The sequence below is a fragment of the Peromyscus eremicus genome, chromosome 12 (genome assembly GCF_949786415.1).
Source record: "Peromyscus eremicus chromosome 12, PerEre_H2_v1, whole genome shotgun sequence".
NCBI lineage: Eukaryota > Metazoa > Chordata > Mammalia > Rodentia > Cricetidae > Peromyscus > Peromyscus eremicus.
In genome coordinates this window covers 51,140,815-51,160,280 of record NC_081428.1, presented here as the reverse complement: position 1 = coordinate 51,160,280, position 19,466 = coordinate 51,140,815, and the positions used below count along the sequence as shown (strand labels likewise).

Genomic DNA, 19,466 nt, shown 5'->3' with positions numbered 1-19,466 from the left:
TTAGATTTCAGCTCATGTACATTTACACTGGAGTATTCTCAGTAAATGTTTCACTAATGAACTAGTAAAAATCCAAGCAACACCCCCCCCCCCAGCAGCTTTAACCATAAGTCAGTTATATTTATTTCTAATTTTAGCATGTAGCCAGCAAAGCTTCATTCTCTCTTGGGCTCACAGCGGACTTGGTTTGAAGTAGGCAAGCCAGAGACCTGGGCTAAGTGAAAGGGTCTGTGAGAAACCAATAGGAAAGCTTCCTGGGATTATTTCTTCCTTTGGACCTGAGAACTCCAACAGGGATGTAAATCTAGCTTCAGCCTTCAAACAAACTACAAAGGAAATTAGACAACCGGAAAAGGAAATTAGAAAGGAAACATTCGCCTAGAGTTTGGGTTGGCCTTAGTGTCATAGAACAAGTGTTTTCCTAGTTCTCAGTTTGGCTTTCCTGTTGCCCATACGCAAAACTTAGTAAAACTGAGTCAGAACAGAAATGAAGGGATGGAGCGAGGAGGTGGGGGGGAGTGGAGGAGAGAAGAAAGGGGAGGGGGCATGGAAGAGGAGGAGAGAGAACCGAGGGGAGGGGAGGGGAGGAGAGGAAGAAAGCCAAGGGGAAGGAAGAAGGGAGGGGGGAGGACAGAAAGGAGAGAAGGGTCATTACAGAACTTTCAACTGACCCTTACTTCCTGCTCCGTTTTGTTGAGTGAATTAGAAATGGATATTGGGTTTGCTTTACTCATTTTAACATTCAAAAGTATTTAAAGGTATCTCATCCCCTAATTCTTCCATAGATTTGTATTAACTGTTGACAGAAATGTGTTCTGCTAAAAACCAAAATCAAATCAAACTTTGGGAAGCAGTTGCTTTCAACAGTTGGAAACAGCAGACCCATCCTCACCTGCTCGGTTTCAAGCAGCATTAGTACTTGGGTATCTGTATTTCTCTTTCCTTGGAATCTTACATTGTTATTGGTGACTATCCTTTTCTAAAAAGCAACTTTGATTAACGATTGTTCACGTTCTCGTATAAAATGTTACCAACTCTGGGCCAGGAGATGAGTCAGTGCATAAAGCACATGCCATACAAATGTGAGGACCTTGGAGCAAATTCCCCAAACCCAGGTAAAGCCTCACGCAGCGGCACGTGTCTGTAAGAACAGTGTCCCTGGGACGAGATTGAAATGAGCACATTGTTTGAGGCTGGGCTCTGGGCTCCGGAGGCCTGGCCACCTCTGCCATGCCTAGTTCATATGCTGAGTAACTGATCTCCTTTAGCCCTACTTCCTTTAGACCTGTTGATTTGACCAGAGTTCACACTGGTTTTAATTTGAAAATGGTATTTCCTCTTTCTACAGCCTTGCCTCCCCTTCCCCCACCTGCCCAGCCCCCTCCTCTGCACCTTACCCTTCACCCCTCTCTTTTATATGTCCGTTTGCTCTCCTGCCTGAGAAAGGACTGGATTTCACACCTAATTAAAAAAGATTGCATTGCCTGCTGTTCCCTTTCTTGTTCGGTTCTCTCACTCGCAGGCAGCTTTTTATTCTCATGCTAAGTCCTATCCGTGGACCCCTGCGGAGTACGGGACAGGCAGGGGCAAAGTTCCTCTAAAACTGAGCACCGGGCCCTCCACCACCCATTTCTGCAGGCAGATTTCCCCTTGGGGACTCAGCTCTGCTGCAGCCCCATCCGTTTGCTCTCACAGAACAGTCACTTAGAATAATTACATCCTCGCTGTCCACAGGACAGTTCCCTGAATGTTCCCAGTGAGTGTCATCACAGGCTGACTTTTTTGCTCTGTAGAAAGCCAGGTGGGTAGGTTATTCTTTTAAAACAATATGAAGAGATCTATTTTTAATAACAGCTTTGTCTGCCATCAGTTTTATTGTCATTCCACTGTGGGTTTTCCTAAGGCAATGTGGCATTTTCAAATACACAAAAATCTATGTAAAGTTGTGTAGTTTTGGAAGAGTTGGGGTTTCCAGGGGAGGGAGGTTAGTCCGTTTGGGGGTGTTTGGGGACTTTTGTGTTTTGCTTTTTTTTTTTCTTGGTTATTTTGAATAGCCCAAATGCCTATTCAGTGTCAGTCTAGGAAAGAATGGAGTTAGCATTTTCACACCATTCCTTCCTATACAGTTCTTGAATACCATCTAATCAAGATTTGTTTTCAATGGGGGGACAAATCTACAGTAGGCTATTTCAAATTTATTCCATTGGAATCTATACATTAATGCCCATTGGATGAAAAGGACGTGTTCACAAAAGCCTGGACTTTGCCTTACTGTGGCAGAAACTTTCCCACTGTATTCGTGTTAAAAATAAAAGCAAGCCTGGGAAAGGAGTTGCCTCGGCATGTGTGTGCTGGAGGAGTGAGGCGTGCTTGAGTGGAGAGGCGACATTTCATCACATCTGCACCGCTATCAGCAAAAGAGAAGTCAGCCTTTCATGGCAGCTCACTGCAGTGGGGGGCCCGAGTACTCAGGGAGATGTTTAGAGTCTTATCCATAGACATCCAGAGGGCTGATAAGGTCAGCTTGGATCTGTGTATAGGCTTACCTTTGCCTCTGGGGTTTTTAGTGAGTTTGTGAAAACAGTAATATAATACTCATATAGACTATGTAGCAAATAACCTGACTGTTTACATTTGCTAAATATTCACTCAAGTTTGGTCAAACAGATTTTTCTCATGAAGCTGTGTGTGTGTGTGTGTGCGTGCGTGCGTGCGTGCGTGCGTGCGTGCGTGTGTGTGTGTGTGTGTGAGAGAGAGAGAGAGAGAATATGTAAGATAAAAGAGAGTTTTAATACTCTCTCTCATCTCTTAAACAATGTCTACCATAGCTTTTAGTCTCTCTCTTTTTTTACAAAATGACAATGAGGATGGTCCTGGATCCTTGGCAATTCACGTGTCATTTCTCAAAGCACCAAAAAGTATGGGTTCTAATCCCAACTCTGCTACTTGCTTGCTTGATGTATAAAAGTTTGATCAAATCAGGTAGAAACTTTAGAACCGTAACTTCCTCTTGCCTCAAACGGAAATAACAATAATATCTTGGAAATGTACAGGAATGATTCCTGCAAAAACAAATGAGGTTTTACACAGGAGAGAATTTCATACTATGTAAAATGCTATAGGACATTAACCAGCATGCCCATTGGGAAGGGAATGCTCCTTAGAATCCACTGAAGGAAGTCACCCATATCGTCTGACCTTGTGACTGGCACTGTGGTCACATATGCATTGAAGAGATGTCTCTACCTGTGTAGAAAGATGTACTGATAAGTCTACCTTGCCCAGAGATGGTGATCCTCCTGCCGGCTGTGTACAGCCAATTAACTGTGCAGCTGCTCTTCTACTGAAATGAAAGAGGCTTCAGTGACAGGGAAATCCTGTGTAGAAAATCCTACATTTTAGTTCCAGGACCAGTTGTGTTATTTCTCATAAATAAGCAGGCATGTATTGTACACTCTCACACACATGTGTATGTGTCTAAGTTAGATGACTGCAGCTACAGTGGAGTCCCCTGGCCTAGGAGCAGGAAGGCTGGAGGACATCTTTTTAACTTTTAACTTGAGAGCTGATGGTTGCAGCAGCTGGATGGACCCTAACGCCAACTCCCATATAGGGACAAAGCATGTGATGTAGGAAACCGGCAGGAGAAAAATCCAGAGCCACACCACCTGGGTTCCTACAGCAGCTTTACCACCAGTTACCAGGACAGCCTCGAGCACATTGCATAATTTCTCTGGCCTTAATTTTCCAGTGTATAAATGGGAATAATAAATGGAGTAATATGCGTGGAGTAGTTTGGACAGTGCTTGACAGACAATGAGGCTTGAGGAAAAGTTGTCCTTATTATTGTCCTTCTAGAAATGCATGGGGGATTCAGCAAGAAGTTGAAAAATGATCTATTGACTCAATTCATGGACATCCATTCCTAAATTATTGGGATCTTCATCTAGGGATGTATTGTACATTAACATAGTTTTTGAGGATTTGCCGTAATCATTCAATTGTACCACTGGAATCTGTTTTATTAAGTAAAAAAGTTGGAAAGTATCACCTAGTACAGTATTTCCGACACATAATAAATAAACCTGCTGAAGTTGAAAGAGGTTCACCTACCCAACGTAATGTAAATTGCATCACTGGATGTGCGGCAGGGGCTTAGACCTTATGAGGACCAAGTGGAGGAGCCAGGTGGAAAGTGTGGCAGGAGCAGACTTCCCTGAGCACCTTTATCCAAAGCCGAGAAGGAGCCTGAGGAGGCAGAAGTGCCTGCTGTGCACAGACTCTTTCCACTGAAGTTGTTTACTACAAGACAGATCTAAGTTACAATCGATGTGAGGGCTGCTTTGTTCTGAAAGCCCACTCACTTGTCCTCTCTCAACCTGATAGCTCAGTTCTGTATTCATAACTCTTCTCACCATTGGGACCAAATGTGTGACAGAAAAAAAAAAAAAAAAAAAAAAAAACCTTAAGGAGTGTCCTAGTTTGATTTCTGTTCCCGTGATAAAGACCATGACCCAAACTAACTTGGGGAGGAAAGAGTTTACTACGTTTTACAGGTTAGAGTCCATTACTGAGGAAAGTTAAGGCAGGAATTAAGAAGGGAAACTGTGATCTGAATATATTGTGTATAAAAAATTTTTTTCAATTAAAAAAAAAACGGAAGGAGCAAGCCTACAGGGAGGAGCACCGCGTGGTCCTCTGAATAAGAATGGCCCCCATGGGCTCACATATTTGAATGCTTAGTCATCAGGGAGTGGCGCTACTTGATAATAAGGAGCCAAGTGGCTTGGTTGGAGTAGGTGTGGCCTTGTTGGAGGAAGTGTCTCACTGGGGGAGGGCTTTGAGATTCCAAAAGCCCAAGCGGGCTCAGTATCTCTCTCTGGCTGCCTGCGGATCTAAACGTGGAGCTTTGAGCTAGTTCTCCAGCACAACGTCTGCTTGTACGCCGCCAAGGTCCTCGCCATGATGCTAATGGACTAAACCTCTGGAACTGTAAGCAAGCCTCAATTCTTTACTTTATAAGAGTTGCCTTGGTCGTGGTGTTTCTTCACAGCTGTAAAACAGTCACTAAGACAACTTGCCTCCTACTCAGCCTTCTTTTTCCATACTCCCCAAGACCATCTGCCCAGGGCTGAGAGGGTCTCCTCCATCAATTAGCAATCAAGAAAATGCCCCCAAGCCGGGCAGTGGTGGCACACGCCTTTAATCCCAGCACTTGGGAGGCAGAGCCAGGCGGATCTCTGTGAGTTCAAGGCCAGCCTGGGCTACAGAGTGAGTTCCAGGAAAGGCGCAAAACTACACGGAGAAACCCTGTCTCAAGAAAAGAAAAGAAAATGCCCCATCGTAACAGTTTAATCTGATGGAGGCGATCTCTCACTTGGGCTTCCCCCTCCCTGGTGCCTCTGGTTCATGTCAAGTTGACAATGCCTAGCTAGCGCTGGCAGGAGAGATTTCTCTCAGCGCAGGGTTTCAACCCACGCTGGCTTGGCCCCATTGTAATAATGGACCCATAAGGCAGGCCTGAGTCTTCATTTCGTTGTATATAGGAAGCAGAGAATTCAAGAAGCCACAGCAAGATCAGCCCCAGAGGGTCCCATGACCAGTGGTTACCTCCTCCAACCAGGCCGACCTTGTCCCTTTCACCACCTCCCCAAAGAGTGTCTTATTTTTATCTATCTCGGGCTTAACCAGCTCATTAAGTCAGACCCCTCCTAATCTAGTCATCATTGATGATGCCCTCACAGACAGAACCAGAAGTGTCCCTCACTAATCTTTCAGGCACTTTTAATCCAGGCATGTCTTCTGTCAAAAGAAAACATTGCCGATTGTGAAGTTACAAGTGTGGTTCTGACTGAAGAATGACTTGTAGAAAGGTATTCTTGAGAGACATCTGAGCGGTGAGATAGAAAAGTGGAAAATGCCTGGGACTGGCCTGTAGCCGTCTGTTTTGTTCTCTGTGTGGACTGATGTTAACAATGGTATCACCTAGCCAGACAGCCTGAAGCATAGGATGGCAGCTGGTCAAGCTAGCAGAGCTTCCACAAAGATTATTGTCTTCCTTCTAGGAGCTGTTTAATAGTTCTACAAACTATCCTGTTGCTCAAAGTAAGCTTGTATCCCACCTCCAGTTTATTCCTGCTCTCTTGGACTAATTATTAACAGTGCTCTCTTTCACTCCGAAAGTGCCCATTTTGAATACTAAATGTGATCACCTAGTGTGATCACACTCAGCACATCCAGCACCAGCCTTTTAAAACATTTCTTGTACTGTAAAACATGTCCTTTTGCCATGTACTTTAATTGCAGAGGCAGGCAGATCTCTAAGTTCAAGGCCAGCCTGTGCTAGATAGTGAGTTTCAGGACTGCCTGAGTGACACAGTGAGAACCTATTCCTCCCGCCCCCCAAAATCTACCTCATTAAAGCCTCAACATCACCTGTATCATACATACCCATCCTTGAAAACGCTCAGACGGCCAAGGCCAGTATGAAGAGTGTAGGTACTGAGAGCAGCCCGAAAATGCCCCTCTGCATTCCTCATCCCTCTGGTGATCTGGAAATCATGGTGGAAGCAGTTTGGTAAACATCTTAGTCTGGGTTGAGTTTTCCTAGAACTTTTGCATATGTGATATGGGATATGGTAATATATCATGTAAACTAGGAAGGGATTCATCTTTAAACTATGAATATTGTTGCTGCCTACCAATAAAAATAAGAAACTTCAGCAACCTGAGGAGGGGGGAATTAAAATTTCCCAGAGGACTGGGATTAGGCCTGTCCAAAGCGAGGCGGAATATTCCCTGAACACAAATGCACCTTCGCCTACCCAGTTCTTCTTGCCACAGTTACAGGAATAGCAGGCATCAACCCATCTGGTTATCCTTTCAGAAGACAACGTTGCCTGAATTTTGGGGGGGATCAGTACAAATGTGATATCCAAAATAGCTGAAACACTAAGACCCCGAGGTGGGGAGGAACTCAAGGCATTGCTTGCCTAGGCTACATGTGCAGCCTGCCCAGCTTGTGTGTGCATCTGCAAGGTTCCGGCTTTACTCTTCTGAGACCTCAGTGTTAGAAATCTCAGTGTTAGAAATCCGGCTAAATCTCACTGTGTGCCCTGTCTTGTATTTGCCTCACTGTACTGCAGGTGACATCAGTTGCAAGGGGATGACCGAGCGCATTCACAGCATCAACCTTCACAACTTCAGCAATTCCGTGCTCGAGACCCTCAACGAGCAGCGCAACCGTGGCCACTTCTGTGACGTGACGGTTCGCATCCACGGGAGCATGCTGCGCGCACACCGCTGCGTGCTGGCAGCCGGCAGCCCCTTCTTCCAAGATAAGCTGCTGCTGGGCTACAGCGACATCGAAATCCCGTCGGTGGTGTCAGTGCAGTCGGTACAAAAGCTCATTGACTTCATGTACAGTGGTGTGCTGCGAGTCTCACAGTCGGAAGCTCTGCAAATCCTCACAGCCGCCAGCATCCTGCAGATCAAAACAGTCATAGATGAGTGCACACGCATCGTGTCACAAAACGTGGGCGATGTGTTTCCAGGCATCCAGGATTCTGGCCAGGACACACCAAGAGGCACACCAGAGTCAGGCACATCTGGCCAGAGCAGTGACACGGAATCAGGCTACCTGCAGAGCCATCCACAACACAGTGTGGACCGAATCTACTCGGCGCTGTACGCTTGTTCCATGCAGAATGGCAGCGGCGAGCGCTCCTTCTACAGCGGTGCAGTCGTCAGCCACCACGAAACTGCTCTCGGCCTGCCCCGTGACCACCACATGGAAGACCCCAGCTGGATCACACGCATCCATGAGCGCTCCCAGCAGATGGAGCGCTACCTGTCCACCACCCCTGAGACCACACACTGCCGCAAGCAGCCCCGGCCTGTGCGCATCCAGACCCTGGTGGGCAACATCCACATCAAGCAGGAAATGGAGGATGACTATGACTACTATGGGCAGCAAAGGGTGCAGATCCTAGAGCGCAATGAATCCGAGGAATGCACGGAAGACACTGACCAGGCCGAGGGCACAGAGAGCGAGCCCAAAGGTGAAAGCTTTGATTCCGGGGTCAGCTCCTCTATTGGCACCGAACCTGACTCAGTGGAGCAACAGTTTGGAGCGGGAGCCTCAAGGGACAGTCAGGCGGAACCCGCCCAACCTGAGCAGGCAGCAGAAGCCCCAGCTGAGGGCAGTGCCCAGCCAAACCAGCTAGAAACAGGTGCCTCCTCTCCGGAGAGAAGCAACGAGGCGGAGATGGACAACACAGTGATCACTGTCAGTAACAGCTCTGATAAGGGCGTCCTACAACAGCCTTCAGTCAACACATCCATTGGGCAGCCATTGCCAAGTACCCAGCTCTATTTACGCCAGACAGAAACGCTCACCAGCAACCTGAGGATGCCTCTGACCCTGACCAGCAACACACAGGTCATTGGCACAGCTGGCAACACCTACCTGCCAGCCCTCTTCACTACCCAGCCCGCGGGCAGTGGCCCCAAGCCTTTTCTCTTCAGCCTGCCACAGCCCCTGACAGGCCAGCAGACCCAGTTTGTGACAGTGTCCCAGCCCGGCCTGTCTACCTTTACTGCACAGCTGCCAGCGCCACAGCCCCTGGCATCATCTGCAGGCCACAGCACAGCCAGTGGGCAAGGCGAAAAAAAGCCTTATGAGTGTACTCTCTGCAACAAGACTTTCACAGCCAAACAGAACTACGTCAAGCACATGTTCGTCCATACAGGTGAGTGTCGCTTCTCTGAGAGCTTGGCAGCAGGATATGGAGGGCTTGGGGGTAGGGGGAGGGCTGGGGAGAGAACAGGACAATAGGTAGAAGGGAAGGGTTGGAGTCATCTTTCAAATTTCAAAGAAACCCCACCACGGGCCCCTTGTAGAAGTCTAGCTATACCCGTCATAGGAATAAAGTACCCCAAATCATAAAAACCCTTTATGGAAAAAGGATGCTCCAGGAGTGTGCAGCCTGCAGAAGAGAAGACTCAGGGCATCATATTCAAGTGCCTGAGTTTTGGAGGTGACACAGCATAGGTTCAAAGCTTGCTCTTTGGAGACAGACTGCTCAGCCTGGAGTTCAGGCCCAGCTACTTACTGCTGAACTCTGCCACCTTGGAAGAAGTCACTTAACTACTTTAAACTTGATTTCCTTTGGGGGTAGGGGAGAGGAGAGAGAGAAAGTAGTGATGTACCTTCCTTGTCCTGCTTTTGAGAATTATATTGGCATAGATGACTTAAAGGCGTTCCTAGCATGGTAAGTTCTGTGTAAGTTGTAGCTGTTATTACCATGATTAAGATGACTGGGAAGAAGAGGTGATAAGTTTGTTCTATTTGCTCCCAAAAATAGAATTGAACCACTGAGAGCGCTACAGAGTCTTCCAACTAAATAAAAGAAAAAGTTGACCAGTCCAGGCTGCTCTGGGCTGTTTGCTTCTCAAAAGGACTGTTTCGTAAAGATACTGTCCAGAGGACCAGGGAAGGATAGTGGTCTCCTGGACTCTTACAACTCCAGAGATAACGCTCGGCAGACCTCTGAGCCTGCCCTTTCCCTAGCTGTATAATGGGACACAAATACGAGTCTCCACATAGGAGATCATCCGAGTGGTTATGGCTTCCCACAGGTTCTCTTAGAACTAAAGTCACTGACTGCAACAATGATAGTCATATTTGAAATTCTTACAAGAGTCGCTCTCCTGGCAAAGTTTTTAGTCTAGGATAGTGATGTTAGATAAAACCATTCGTCAGGGAATTCTTACATGCTTGAATTCCCTCACAGAGCAGCCGCACATCTCACACCAGGCTAGCACAAATCTAAGGGATAAGGTAGACGGCACATACATTTCAATGGAGGATCAGAAGAAAGGGGAAGCCATTGTAAAGCTCCCTATGCAAGTGGGCAACTGAAATAGCTCATGACCTAAGCTAAACTTGGCCTTCTTTGTAGTTCAATCTAAGTCAGGACATGCAGTTAAGTGTATGTGGCATTATGTCAATCACCTGTGCTTAAATCTTCGTTTTCACACATCCAAATAAACACAGAGATTCATTGCTGGACTTAGAAAGAAAATTGGGTAGTGATAAGTCATATGTTTAATTTACTTAGGGCAAAGGTGAATGCAGCAATAACCTGAAATCAATCAAATGAGTTAACCAAAGAGCCTTTTTTACTTATGGAGTATTATATTGCAAATGGGCTCTCAAGTAGTTTTATCCTTTTCATCCAAAACTAGCTGATTTAATAGCCTTGAAAAATTAAGAATTAGCAATTAAAAATAAGAATAGTGGGAGAGCCATTTGTGCAAGTATGTCTTCAGCCCAAGTTGACTTTGTTCATCTTGGACCACATACATACCTTCTTTCCTCTTTAGTGTCTTCTATAGACCCATCAAACAGAAAATACATACATCCTGTCAGGTCATGTACTGAAATAAGATCTTAAATTTGCAACATAAAACTCTCATCCTACCACAAATTGTCTTTTCAATGTATAAATGCATTTCTCCGGTAGGTTCACCAAGGAATCCTGTAGTTAATCCAAGTAAATGGCTTTGCCTATGATAAAAATCAGCAGTGGTTTTGTACACTTACATATTACAGAAGCAAAAAGCTATAGGTAAAGACATTCTTATAAACCTGAGCTGTATTCAAAGTGTGGTCTGCATAATGCAGTAGATGACTAAGGTCCTCAGTAAATCCTGAAGCTATTTAAATGTATGTAATGCAGGCACATCTGAGAACAGTCTTGTACCTATGCCAGCCAGGCATTTAGTTCTTTCAAGTCAGCTCTTTACCTTCCATTCTAGAGTTATTTGGCACTGGCAGATTGGAAAGTCTTATCTCTATTTCAATAGTGAACATGGAAGCAAAAGAGTTAGAGAAAAAGAAAGCTAGCACCAGCCGTCCTTCATGGGACGAAGCAGGGTTCTCTCTCATTTCTCCCATCAATAGACAAAACAGAGGTCAAAATAAAGGAGCAAGAGGGATCAGAAGCCAGAGATGGAGGACATTAGAAGGCTAAGCCTCGCTGTTGCCATGGATTTCAAGGCAAGCAACTTAACAGGGTGTCATATATTTTATCTGGAAACTCCAGGTGGAACTTTCTTTTAAGATCCAAACTTAGGGCATTTTACTTAAAAAAAAAAAGTCTATAAATGAATATGGGCTAGCATATGTAGTTTCTTAGCAAATGTTTGTTGAGTGAGTATGTAAATGAATGTTCAAAAATGTGGACATGCTTTCCAGGAGAACTTAATTCAAGGAACTTATACATAAATGCATTCTTTTCTCTGCACGACTTTTAGATTTCTTTCTTTAAAAAAAAAAAAAAACAACTTTAGAATATACTGTAGGGTATCTATATTCCCACTTGTGGTTTTTCACCAACAAATTATAGTTCTTTGGCTTTTTTCTGAATCATATTATCAACAGCCCAGCCATTGGTAATGCTTTTTAGCCCATTGATGTCCTGTGCACTTAAGATAATTCTGCTCGTTTGTTTGGGAGCTCAGCTTCTCCAGCCATGAATTCCGTGTAGGAAGAGTAATAACTGTTAACATGTCAGTGTTAGCAGTAGGGAACTAAGAGAGACACAAGACAGTGCTTTGACCATCCATACAGGAATTGGACTTTGAATCTTGTCAAGATAGTGGATGTATTTTTAGAGGAGGAAGTCTTGTTTTACCACTTGGTGACTGAGTGACTTTAAGTGAGTTCTAGTTTGAACCCGAATCAAACTAGTTTTTCAGGTCTTAATAATAGGTTACTCTGAGGACTAAGTAATGGATACAAAAACTCTAGAGTGTAAATGCTGTAACATTATCACAGCCACTTTGGAATATATATTACAGAGACACCATGCATTTTTCAGCAGGAGCTAGGGGGAAGGAACTGGTCACATTGGGAGGAGGAGTTAGCAGGAACTGAGCGCTTGCTTACCTTACTCTCGGGTATTGTTCATCTTGAGGACATTAGTACAAAAGTAACAGAAGATACTATTTTCTGGGGTGTTAATATCTACCCCATTCATACCACTATAAGAGGTCAGATAATATAGACAAAGTTCCCTGGGTATTTAAAGTTCTACTTACCACCAAAATATCTGAGTTGTCAGTGAAGCCACAGAAGTTTGTGAATGTGTATGTCCCAGTTAGCAGTCCTTCCTAGACAGTCAGCAGGGACTAGGCAGAAAGGCCAGCAGGGTATCATACCAGCTATATCCTGTTACTACATGCCCTCCCTCACCAGACACCTCTGGATGGAGAGTTTGAGCAAACCTGCACTGTTGGTACCAAGCCCTTTCCTGTTTTCTGGTCCAGTCTTCATTTCCCCATTCAGTAGATCTGCACTTCCAGGAATACCTCTGTTTCCTCATCCTCTGCCTTCCTTGATGCTCTGTGCCTCACCAAGCATCCTGTCTGGGTTTTCTGACCACCCAACCATCCCCTCTGTGCTCACCCAAGGAAGAGGGTAGGCACTGTGCTACAGCAGAAGATGGAGAGGCAGTGACGGAGGGAGGCATAGGTAGAGCTGAAAACTGCATTTACTGCTCTCTACATAGCCCTGGAAAAGCCTGACTAGAATAAGGAATAATCAGTAGAATAAGTGAGTTCTTGCTGGGCCCCCAATGCTAAGATCACAATGCAGGCCTGTTATGACTCTCACTGAAATGGTGTGAACCCTCGGTACCCATTTTCCAATCATTATTTTTCTTCCTCTTCCTTTCTCTCCCTGTCTGTCATAATAGTGTTAAGTGTCAGAGCTGTTCCTTGAGGGGCCAAAGAGCAGGCTTTGAAAAACTGAGGAAAGCAAACTTTTACCACTCCATCCTCAAAAAGGCAGTATAGGCCTCTCCCCTGATTGTTCACCTGCTGGTTGGCCTCTCAGCCTCCAGGGCTGAGTTGCTGACTCCAGGAAATACCGCCCTGACCTTTTTCTTTGCAGTACCACTTCTTCCATTGACATGTAGACGTAAGACTGTGTGCTTCTCTTTTCATTGCTAGCTTCACCAAACGGCCTGCTTTAGGGCTCATCTGAAACATTATTTCCTTTATTTTGGTTTGGCTTTTGTTTAACTCAGGATTCACTCTCCTATGCAGTGAAGTGATTTCTCACTTGGTTTACTGTATCCTCAGTTCCTGCAGGCTGGGTGGGACATTTTAGCTTTCCTTAAAGTGACCTGTACTTTGCTTTAAGTGCCTCATCAATTTTCAAAAGCAGTTCACACACATGCACTTTTGGAACTATTATTAAGTTATCAATAAGGAAACCAAGATTTAGAAAGCTTGGATAACATGCCCAAGTCACTCAGCTCAAGAAATACAATTCCTCTCTGACTCCCCCAGAATGGATCGCTTTAAAGTGAAGGGCTCCTTGTGCCTGCTGCTTTTTATGTTATGGTTCACCTTTCCGCTTTGCATTTGGGGACCCTTCCTAAGCTCCCAGACTTGCTGATGTGAACCACAGGCTCCCACCCGGAACGCCATCTGTAACTGTTTACCCTCTTCCTCTCACGTTTCTGCACGTGGAGAACCATAGTCTACAGACCATTCATTTCATACGTAGTGCCCCATTTCCTCTCAGGTTTGCTGGAGGGAACATGTCGGGAAAGTGAGATGATAGGGAAAGTGTTAATTCCTGCTAAGTGACATTGTTTGAATGAGCGTGAGAAGAGCGAGTGTGGGCAGATGACTGACATGAAAATGCACCCAGGTCATCAGGCAGTCCCTGAAGTGCCCAGCTCCATCATCTCAGCACTGGAGTCATTATAGAGAGCACCTTTCTCAGGGCAGCTCCCAGGTGCCTTGTGCACACTTTTCTCATTAACTCGCACTCCCTTTTCCTGTGGCAGGGTAGAGAACCGGATACTTTGTCCTATTTAAAAATGGGGGACTGCCAAAGCATTGAGTGATTAAGCAGGTTGCCCTCAGGTCATTTGCTGACAAGGCCAGGACTAGAGGACTCAGGGGTTGTGGACCACCCTGAGATGAAGACCAGGAAATCCACAGAGCCATAGCAAGTGCTTCGTCCAATTTGTCACTCAGAGAAGGCAAAACAAACCCGGAGAGATGAAAACACTTCAGAAGCCCAGGGTCACACAAATAATTACTGGATAACCATACTCCATGCATACAAACAGCGTCCGTGTATGTGAGGTGGAGGGAAGATGATAAGTGTGAGCAATCAATTTAGAGTTGGATTAGAAGGGTGTGAAAGGCAGGAGCCCTGCTCGGTGACCTTGCCTGAGGAAAAGCACAGGCAGAGGGGAAAGTTGCCCACAGCAGGAGCATTTAACAGAGTCTCACCTTCCTAGCAGCCAAATACCATCTGCCCTGGAAGGCATGCTTCCCGTTAAAGGTGACAGGTGGACATGCTTTAAGAGATAGTTGGCCAGCGTCTCACGGCCACTAGAAATTGTACTGAAAGCACAGGAGAGCGAAGACCAGCCGAGCTGCAAGCATGTTGACAGCCGACAGAAATGCCTCAACTAAAAATAACACGCACGATTGTCTTTAAGGGAATCTCTCATTTACAAAAACGTTGCCCATGTAAACACCATGCATAGGCTGAGAACTTTAGCAAGCTGGACTTATTAGCAGTAAGTCTTTCCCAGATTCTCCTATTTTAATCTAAAAATTAAATTATTCTCTTTAGCCCTAGGATCCTGTGCATCTCCTTCCCCATTAGAATGCTTCAGTTCAAGCCCCCTTATGTTCGAAAATACCAAGAAAATTGTCTAATGTGAGAAAGTTCCACAAGGTGCAACATAAATATGAAGCATTTGACCCAGAACCTGGCATGATAAATATCCAGTGCATAGGTGTTTGTTTCATTGCTGTCGTTACCATGATACATCAGCCTCCTTCAGAATGGAAAATGAGAAGAGTGGTCAAGGCCCTTTTTATTTTATTTATTTATTTATTTATTTTGGTTTTTTGAGACAGGGTTTCTCTGTGTAGCTTTGCGCCTTTCCTGGAACTCACTCTGTAGTCCAGGCTGGCCTTGAATTCACAGAGATCCGCCTGCCTCTGCCTCCTGAGTGCTGGGATTAAAAGGTGTGTGCCACCACCGCCTGGCAAGGCCCTTTTTTAAATGGGAGTTAACTCAAGCTGAAGGAGTGGACCTCTTGTCTCGCTGCACATTTCAGATGTTGAAACATTGCCTGAGAGGGTCTCAGGCTTGAGGCTTTGGGCACTGAAGCAAATGCCTACTTCAGGCTATCAGTAATGAGATGGGAAAGGTGGATCATACACGGTAGAGAGTTGATGTCAGCCATCAAAATCAGAAAGCAGCAAGTGTTGCGAACCAATACTACTAACAAAAGCTAGTCTTTAAGCAGTTATCCAAAGTGATGCCCCACACCCATGGGCTTTACTTCTAGGAGGGTCCCTCATGTCATCATCCAGTGACTATTCTTACCTTACTATTTTTAACTGGCAAGATCATTTGGTTTCAGAGCCGATGGTCGACAAAACAGTAAACACACAAGAAAGAAGGGTTTATGCCAGCTGGCTAAGAAAAAAAAAATAGACAGAAAAAAACTATTTTAGAAATTGACCTAAAAGTTCAAAAAACATATGGAACCATTTAATGGGGGAGGATGTAGCCTTGTAATAAGAATGCCATGCAAGTATTCCCACACCACCGTTGGTGGTCTACAAAGTGATTCCATATGTATTTCATGTCAACACCGTCACAGTGAGGTAAGTGGGACTGTATACCTCGGAGACTCTTGGTGATTAGGATAATGGTGCACAGTGTGCTGGTGCCTGTTCTTGAACAGGGCCATGTGACTCAGAGATGAAGGGTTGGGCACCATCCATTCAGCTTCCACAGCCAGTGAGGTCAGTCTGCAGACCAGTGCAGTCAGCACAGAGCAGCCGGTTCACTCTTAGGTTTCATGTCAGGGAGATTTTCAGTTAGACACAGATAAACTGAAAGCATAGACCAGCAGCCCAGGGCAGGAGTCAATAATGGGGGCATTTACTAGGACGAATAGTGGAAACGGAGACTTCCCCCAAAAGAACCAAGTTATGTGACCAATAGTCTCACTTCCCAAAGGTTATAGAAAAGCCCTGCCTCCAAAGATATTCTCTTAATTCTTATATTTTTTGCTAATACTAACTGGAAATACATAGACCTTTAATAATGATACCGAGAATGACTCTTACCATTTTTTTCTCTTCCGGATGACCTTTGAAGAGTTGGGTGGTAGTATGCTGTTGCTTTCCAAGAGAGCCATTTTTGGCCATGGGGAAATGGAAAACTCTAGACTTTCCTGGCATCTTGAAAGCAAGCTTCTTCTGAACAAGAAAGGCCAGGAAGACCTAGATCTTTCCAACCCAGGATGATCCAGGAAACAATCAAATGTTATTTTTGTTGTAATTTTTTGTTTTTCTTTTTTGTCGTCTTGTTCTCCTGTCTCTCATTCTCCACTCTGGCTGTGTCTCCTTCTGTTCTGCTTGCTGTCTCTCCCGCCTCAACAGGTGAGAAGCCCCACCAGTGCAGCATCTGTTGGCGCTCCTTCTCCTTGAAGGATTACCTTATCAAGCACATGGTGACCCACACAGGAGTGCGAGCCTACCAGTGCAGTATCTGCAACAAGCGCTTCACCCAGAAGAGCTCCCTCAACGTGCACATGCGCCTGCACCGCGGGGAGAAATCCTACGAGTGCTACATCTGCAAGAAGAAGTTCTCCCACAAGACCCTGCTGGAGCGGCATGTGGCCCTGCACAGTGCCAGCAACGGGACCCCGCCCGCAGGCACGCCCCCAGGTGCCCGCGCCGGCCCACCAGGCGTGCTGGCCTGCACTGAGGGGACCACTTACGTCTGCTCCGTCTGCCCAGCAAAGTTTGACCAAATCGAGCAGTTCAACGACCACATGAGGATGCATGTGTCTGACGGATAAGTAGTACCTTTCTCTCTTTCTTATGAACCAAACAAAACAACAACAAAAGAAATAAACAAACAAACAAACAAACAAACAAAAAGCTATGGCACTAGAATTTAAGAAATGTTTTGGTTTCATTTTTACTTTCTGTTTTTGTTTTTGTTCCGTTTCATTTTGTACTACATGAAGAACTGTATTTTGCCTGCTGGTACATTACATTTCCGGAGGCTCGGGTAAATAATACTTTTCCCAGTCTCCCTTGGATGGTGGCCTTAAGGCCTGGTAGTGCTTCAAGAGGTCCACTGGTTGGATCTCTAGCTACTGGCCTCTAAATACAACCCTTCTTTACAAAAAACAAAACAAAACAAAAAAACAAAACAAAAACAAAAAAAAGCAAAAAACCACACACACAAAAAAAAAACAAAAACAAAACAAAAAAATCTTTTAAAAAAGTTTAAAAAAAGTTTAAAAAAAAAGAAAAATTGTTTTTCCACTCGTGAAGAGCACTACAAAATCTATAAGGAGATGTAAAGGCCTGCTGTCTTTAAAGTACACCGCTCACAGTGTTTCAGTGGACATTTCACAATTCTGGCCACGTGGACTTCACAGTAACCAGTTCAAACTGTGGAATATCACTTCTGGTTGAAAGCCCAGAGGAAAGGCCCTGCTGTTTCCACCTACACATTATTAAAGGGCTGTGGGATGGGAGGGGGCAGGGAACCCAGTGGTGTGGAGAGAAAGTGGCCCGGCAGGCTTCTCCCCCAGTTCTGCCGGCTCCACACACCCTGGCCCACCTCCTCCACCTCCCTCCCCCCACCCTTTCAGCAGAAGCCAGAAGACCTGGACAAGCAACAGTGGCTATCGTATTTATTCAGTGTCTTTGCTGGGCCACGGCCTCAGCACAATCAAGAGGGACTTTCATGAAAGGCAGGAATGCAGAGAAAACGATAACAGATTCACACCTATGTTTCTAGGTACAAGAGAAGGATTATTTCCAACAACCTTTGCAAAAAAAAAAAAAAAAAAAGTGTCAGGATATATTCTTGTGGAAGAGAAAAAGAAAGAGAAATGGAGGGTGGGGGGAACGATTAAAGTTCTTGAGGCTTTTTTAATTCAAAATTTTATAGAGGGGCAAAAGTGATGTTTACCAGATAGAATGCTGATTTTTTTAATATATTTACAACAGTATTTGTGTAAAAAAAAAAACAAAAAAGTGAGATTGTTAAAAGTAATTTTTTTCTCATTTTGGTTTTGCATACACTGCCACCAATCCCTTCTCATTCACTTTGTCTATCACACACATATATATATATATTTTTTCGTAAGTCAAGACTGTTAAGGTTAGCGATACTGCTTCCAGATAGAAAGAATAAAAGGCAACTAAAGTTATATTTGAAAGAGAGGAAGGATATTTTCTTCATATTTTTTTCTTAATTTTTTATTATTTTAAGTATTGCCTGGGTTGCTGAGGGCCCCAGAGGCCCACACACCCCTGCTGTAACTTCAACTGCTGCTCTGTTTTGCTGTGTAGATCTTTGACTTCTAGCAAGCTTAAGTTGTTCCACTGAATGTTTTTTCATCGATCCATCTAGAATTCTGTCCTTTTTCATGGGAGGGACATGATCTTTTAGCCGATTTCTTACTTTTCCAAAATTTTCAATGAGCTCTTAGGATTCTAGAGTGTCCAGTGACCTTGCTTTTTTTTTTTTCTTTGATGAAACACTAGTAGTCTAGAGATCTTGACAAAGGGGTTTGTTTCGTTCATGGTCAGCCAGGAGGACTCCACAAAACTCTACCCTCCCACTGTGTGAACGCCACTCTGAGAAGCTGTTACAAACGACAATGCGTCATCGATGCCAAACTCCTTTCTTCCTTCACACATCACCTGGGACTCTTCCCAGCATGGCTCAGAGGGTGAAGTAGGATGATCATTCTTTAGTTGATTCTTAACCCTTGCTTTTGGATGTTAACAATTTCCCTATGCTAACATCCAGCTTCCAGAAGGCCCTGGAACTGTGGCCTCATCCCAGATGCCACTCTTTCTAGTTGAGATTCCTCTCCGTGGTCTTGATCAAGAAATCCTACGATTTTCTAGTTATATACAGTGTCCTGAAGGGATTCCAGCTCAAAAATAGGACTTTCAAAACCTAGCTAACACTCACAAAGTAATTTCATGATGGGGCATGTTTTAGCATACTTAAAAGGAAAAATAAATATTCCAATAATGCAGAAACACCAAACTACACTTTTAAAAAGAAGAAAAGAGAGGATATTTTCGTTTCTAAATTACTCTACATTTTAATTTAATTTTCCTCCTAATTTTCCTGTTAGCATTTTATTTACAAAAAAAAAAAAATGCAGCAAACGAGGGAAAATCTTCCAAGGCAAGCAACTCTGTAATGACTAAATTGGTTTTATTCATATATTTTAGACAATTGGTTAAGTTGGATCTTTTCCATATGTTCTTTGTGATGTTTAGTAGTTTGTGCAACTGGAGTGTTTTGTGGAGTTTGAGTCCGTCTTACGGTGCTTCATTCAGTGGCTATTTTGCTGGAAGTTGTA

At 44.5% G+C, this 19,466-nt stretch overlaps 1 protein-coding gene across 3 annotated transcripts in view; it reads left to right on the top strand.

Annotated features, from left to right (window-relative positions):
• The window catches only part of Zbtb20 (zinc finger and BTB domain containing 20), a 560,418-nt gene extending 541,164 nt beyond the window's left edge, over positions 1–19,254 (top strand). For all 3 annotated transcript variants that reach the window (XM_059276799.1, XM_059276800.1, XM_059276801.1), the window contains 2 exons: positions 7,146–8,750; positions 16,501–19,254. In XM_059276799.1, the coding sequence (XP_059132782.1) occupies positions 7,146–8,750; positions 16,501–16,922 (2,027 nt within the window). In that variant the 3' untranslated portion in view covers positions 16,923–19,254. The remainder of the gene's footprint in view (positions 1–7,145; positions 8,751–16,500) is intronic.
• Positions 19,255–19,466: the final 212 nt, after the last annotated feature.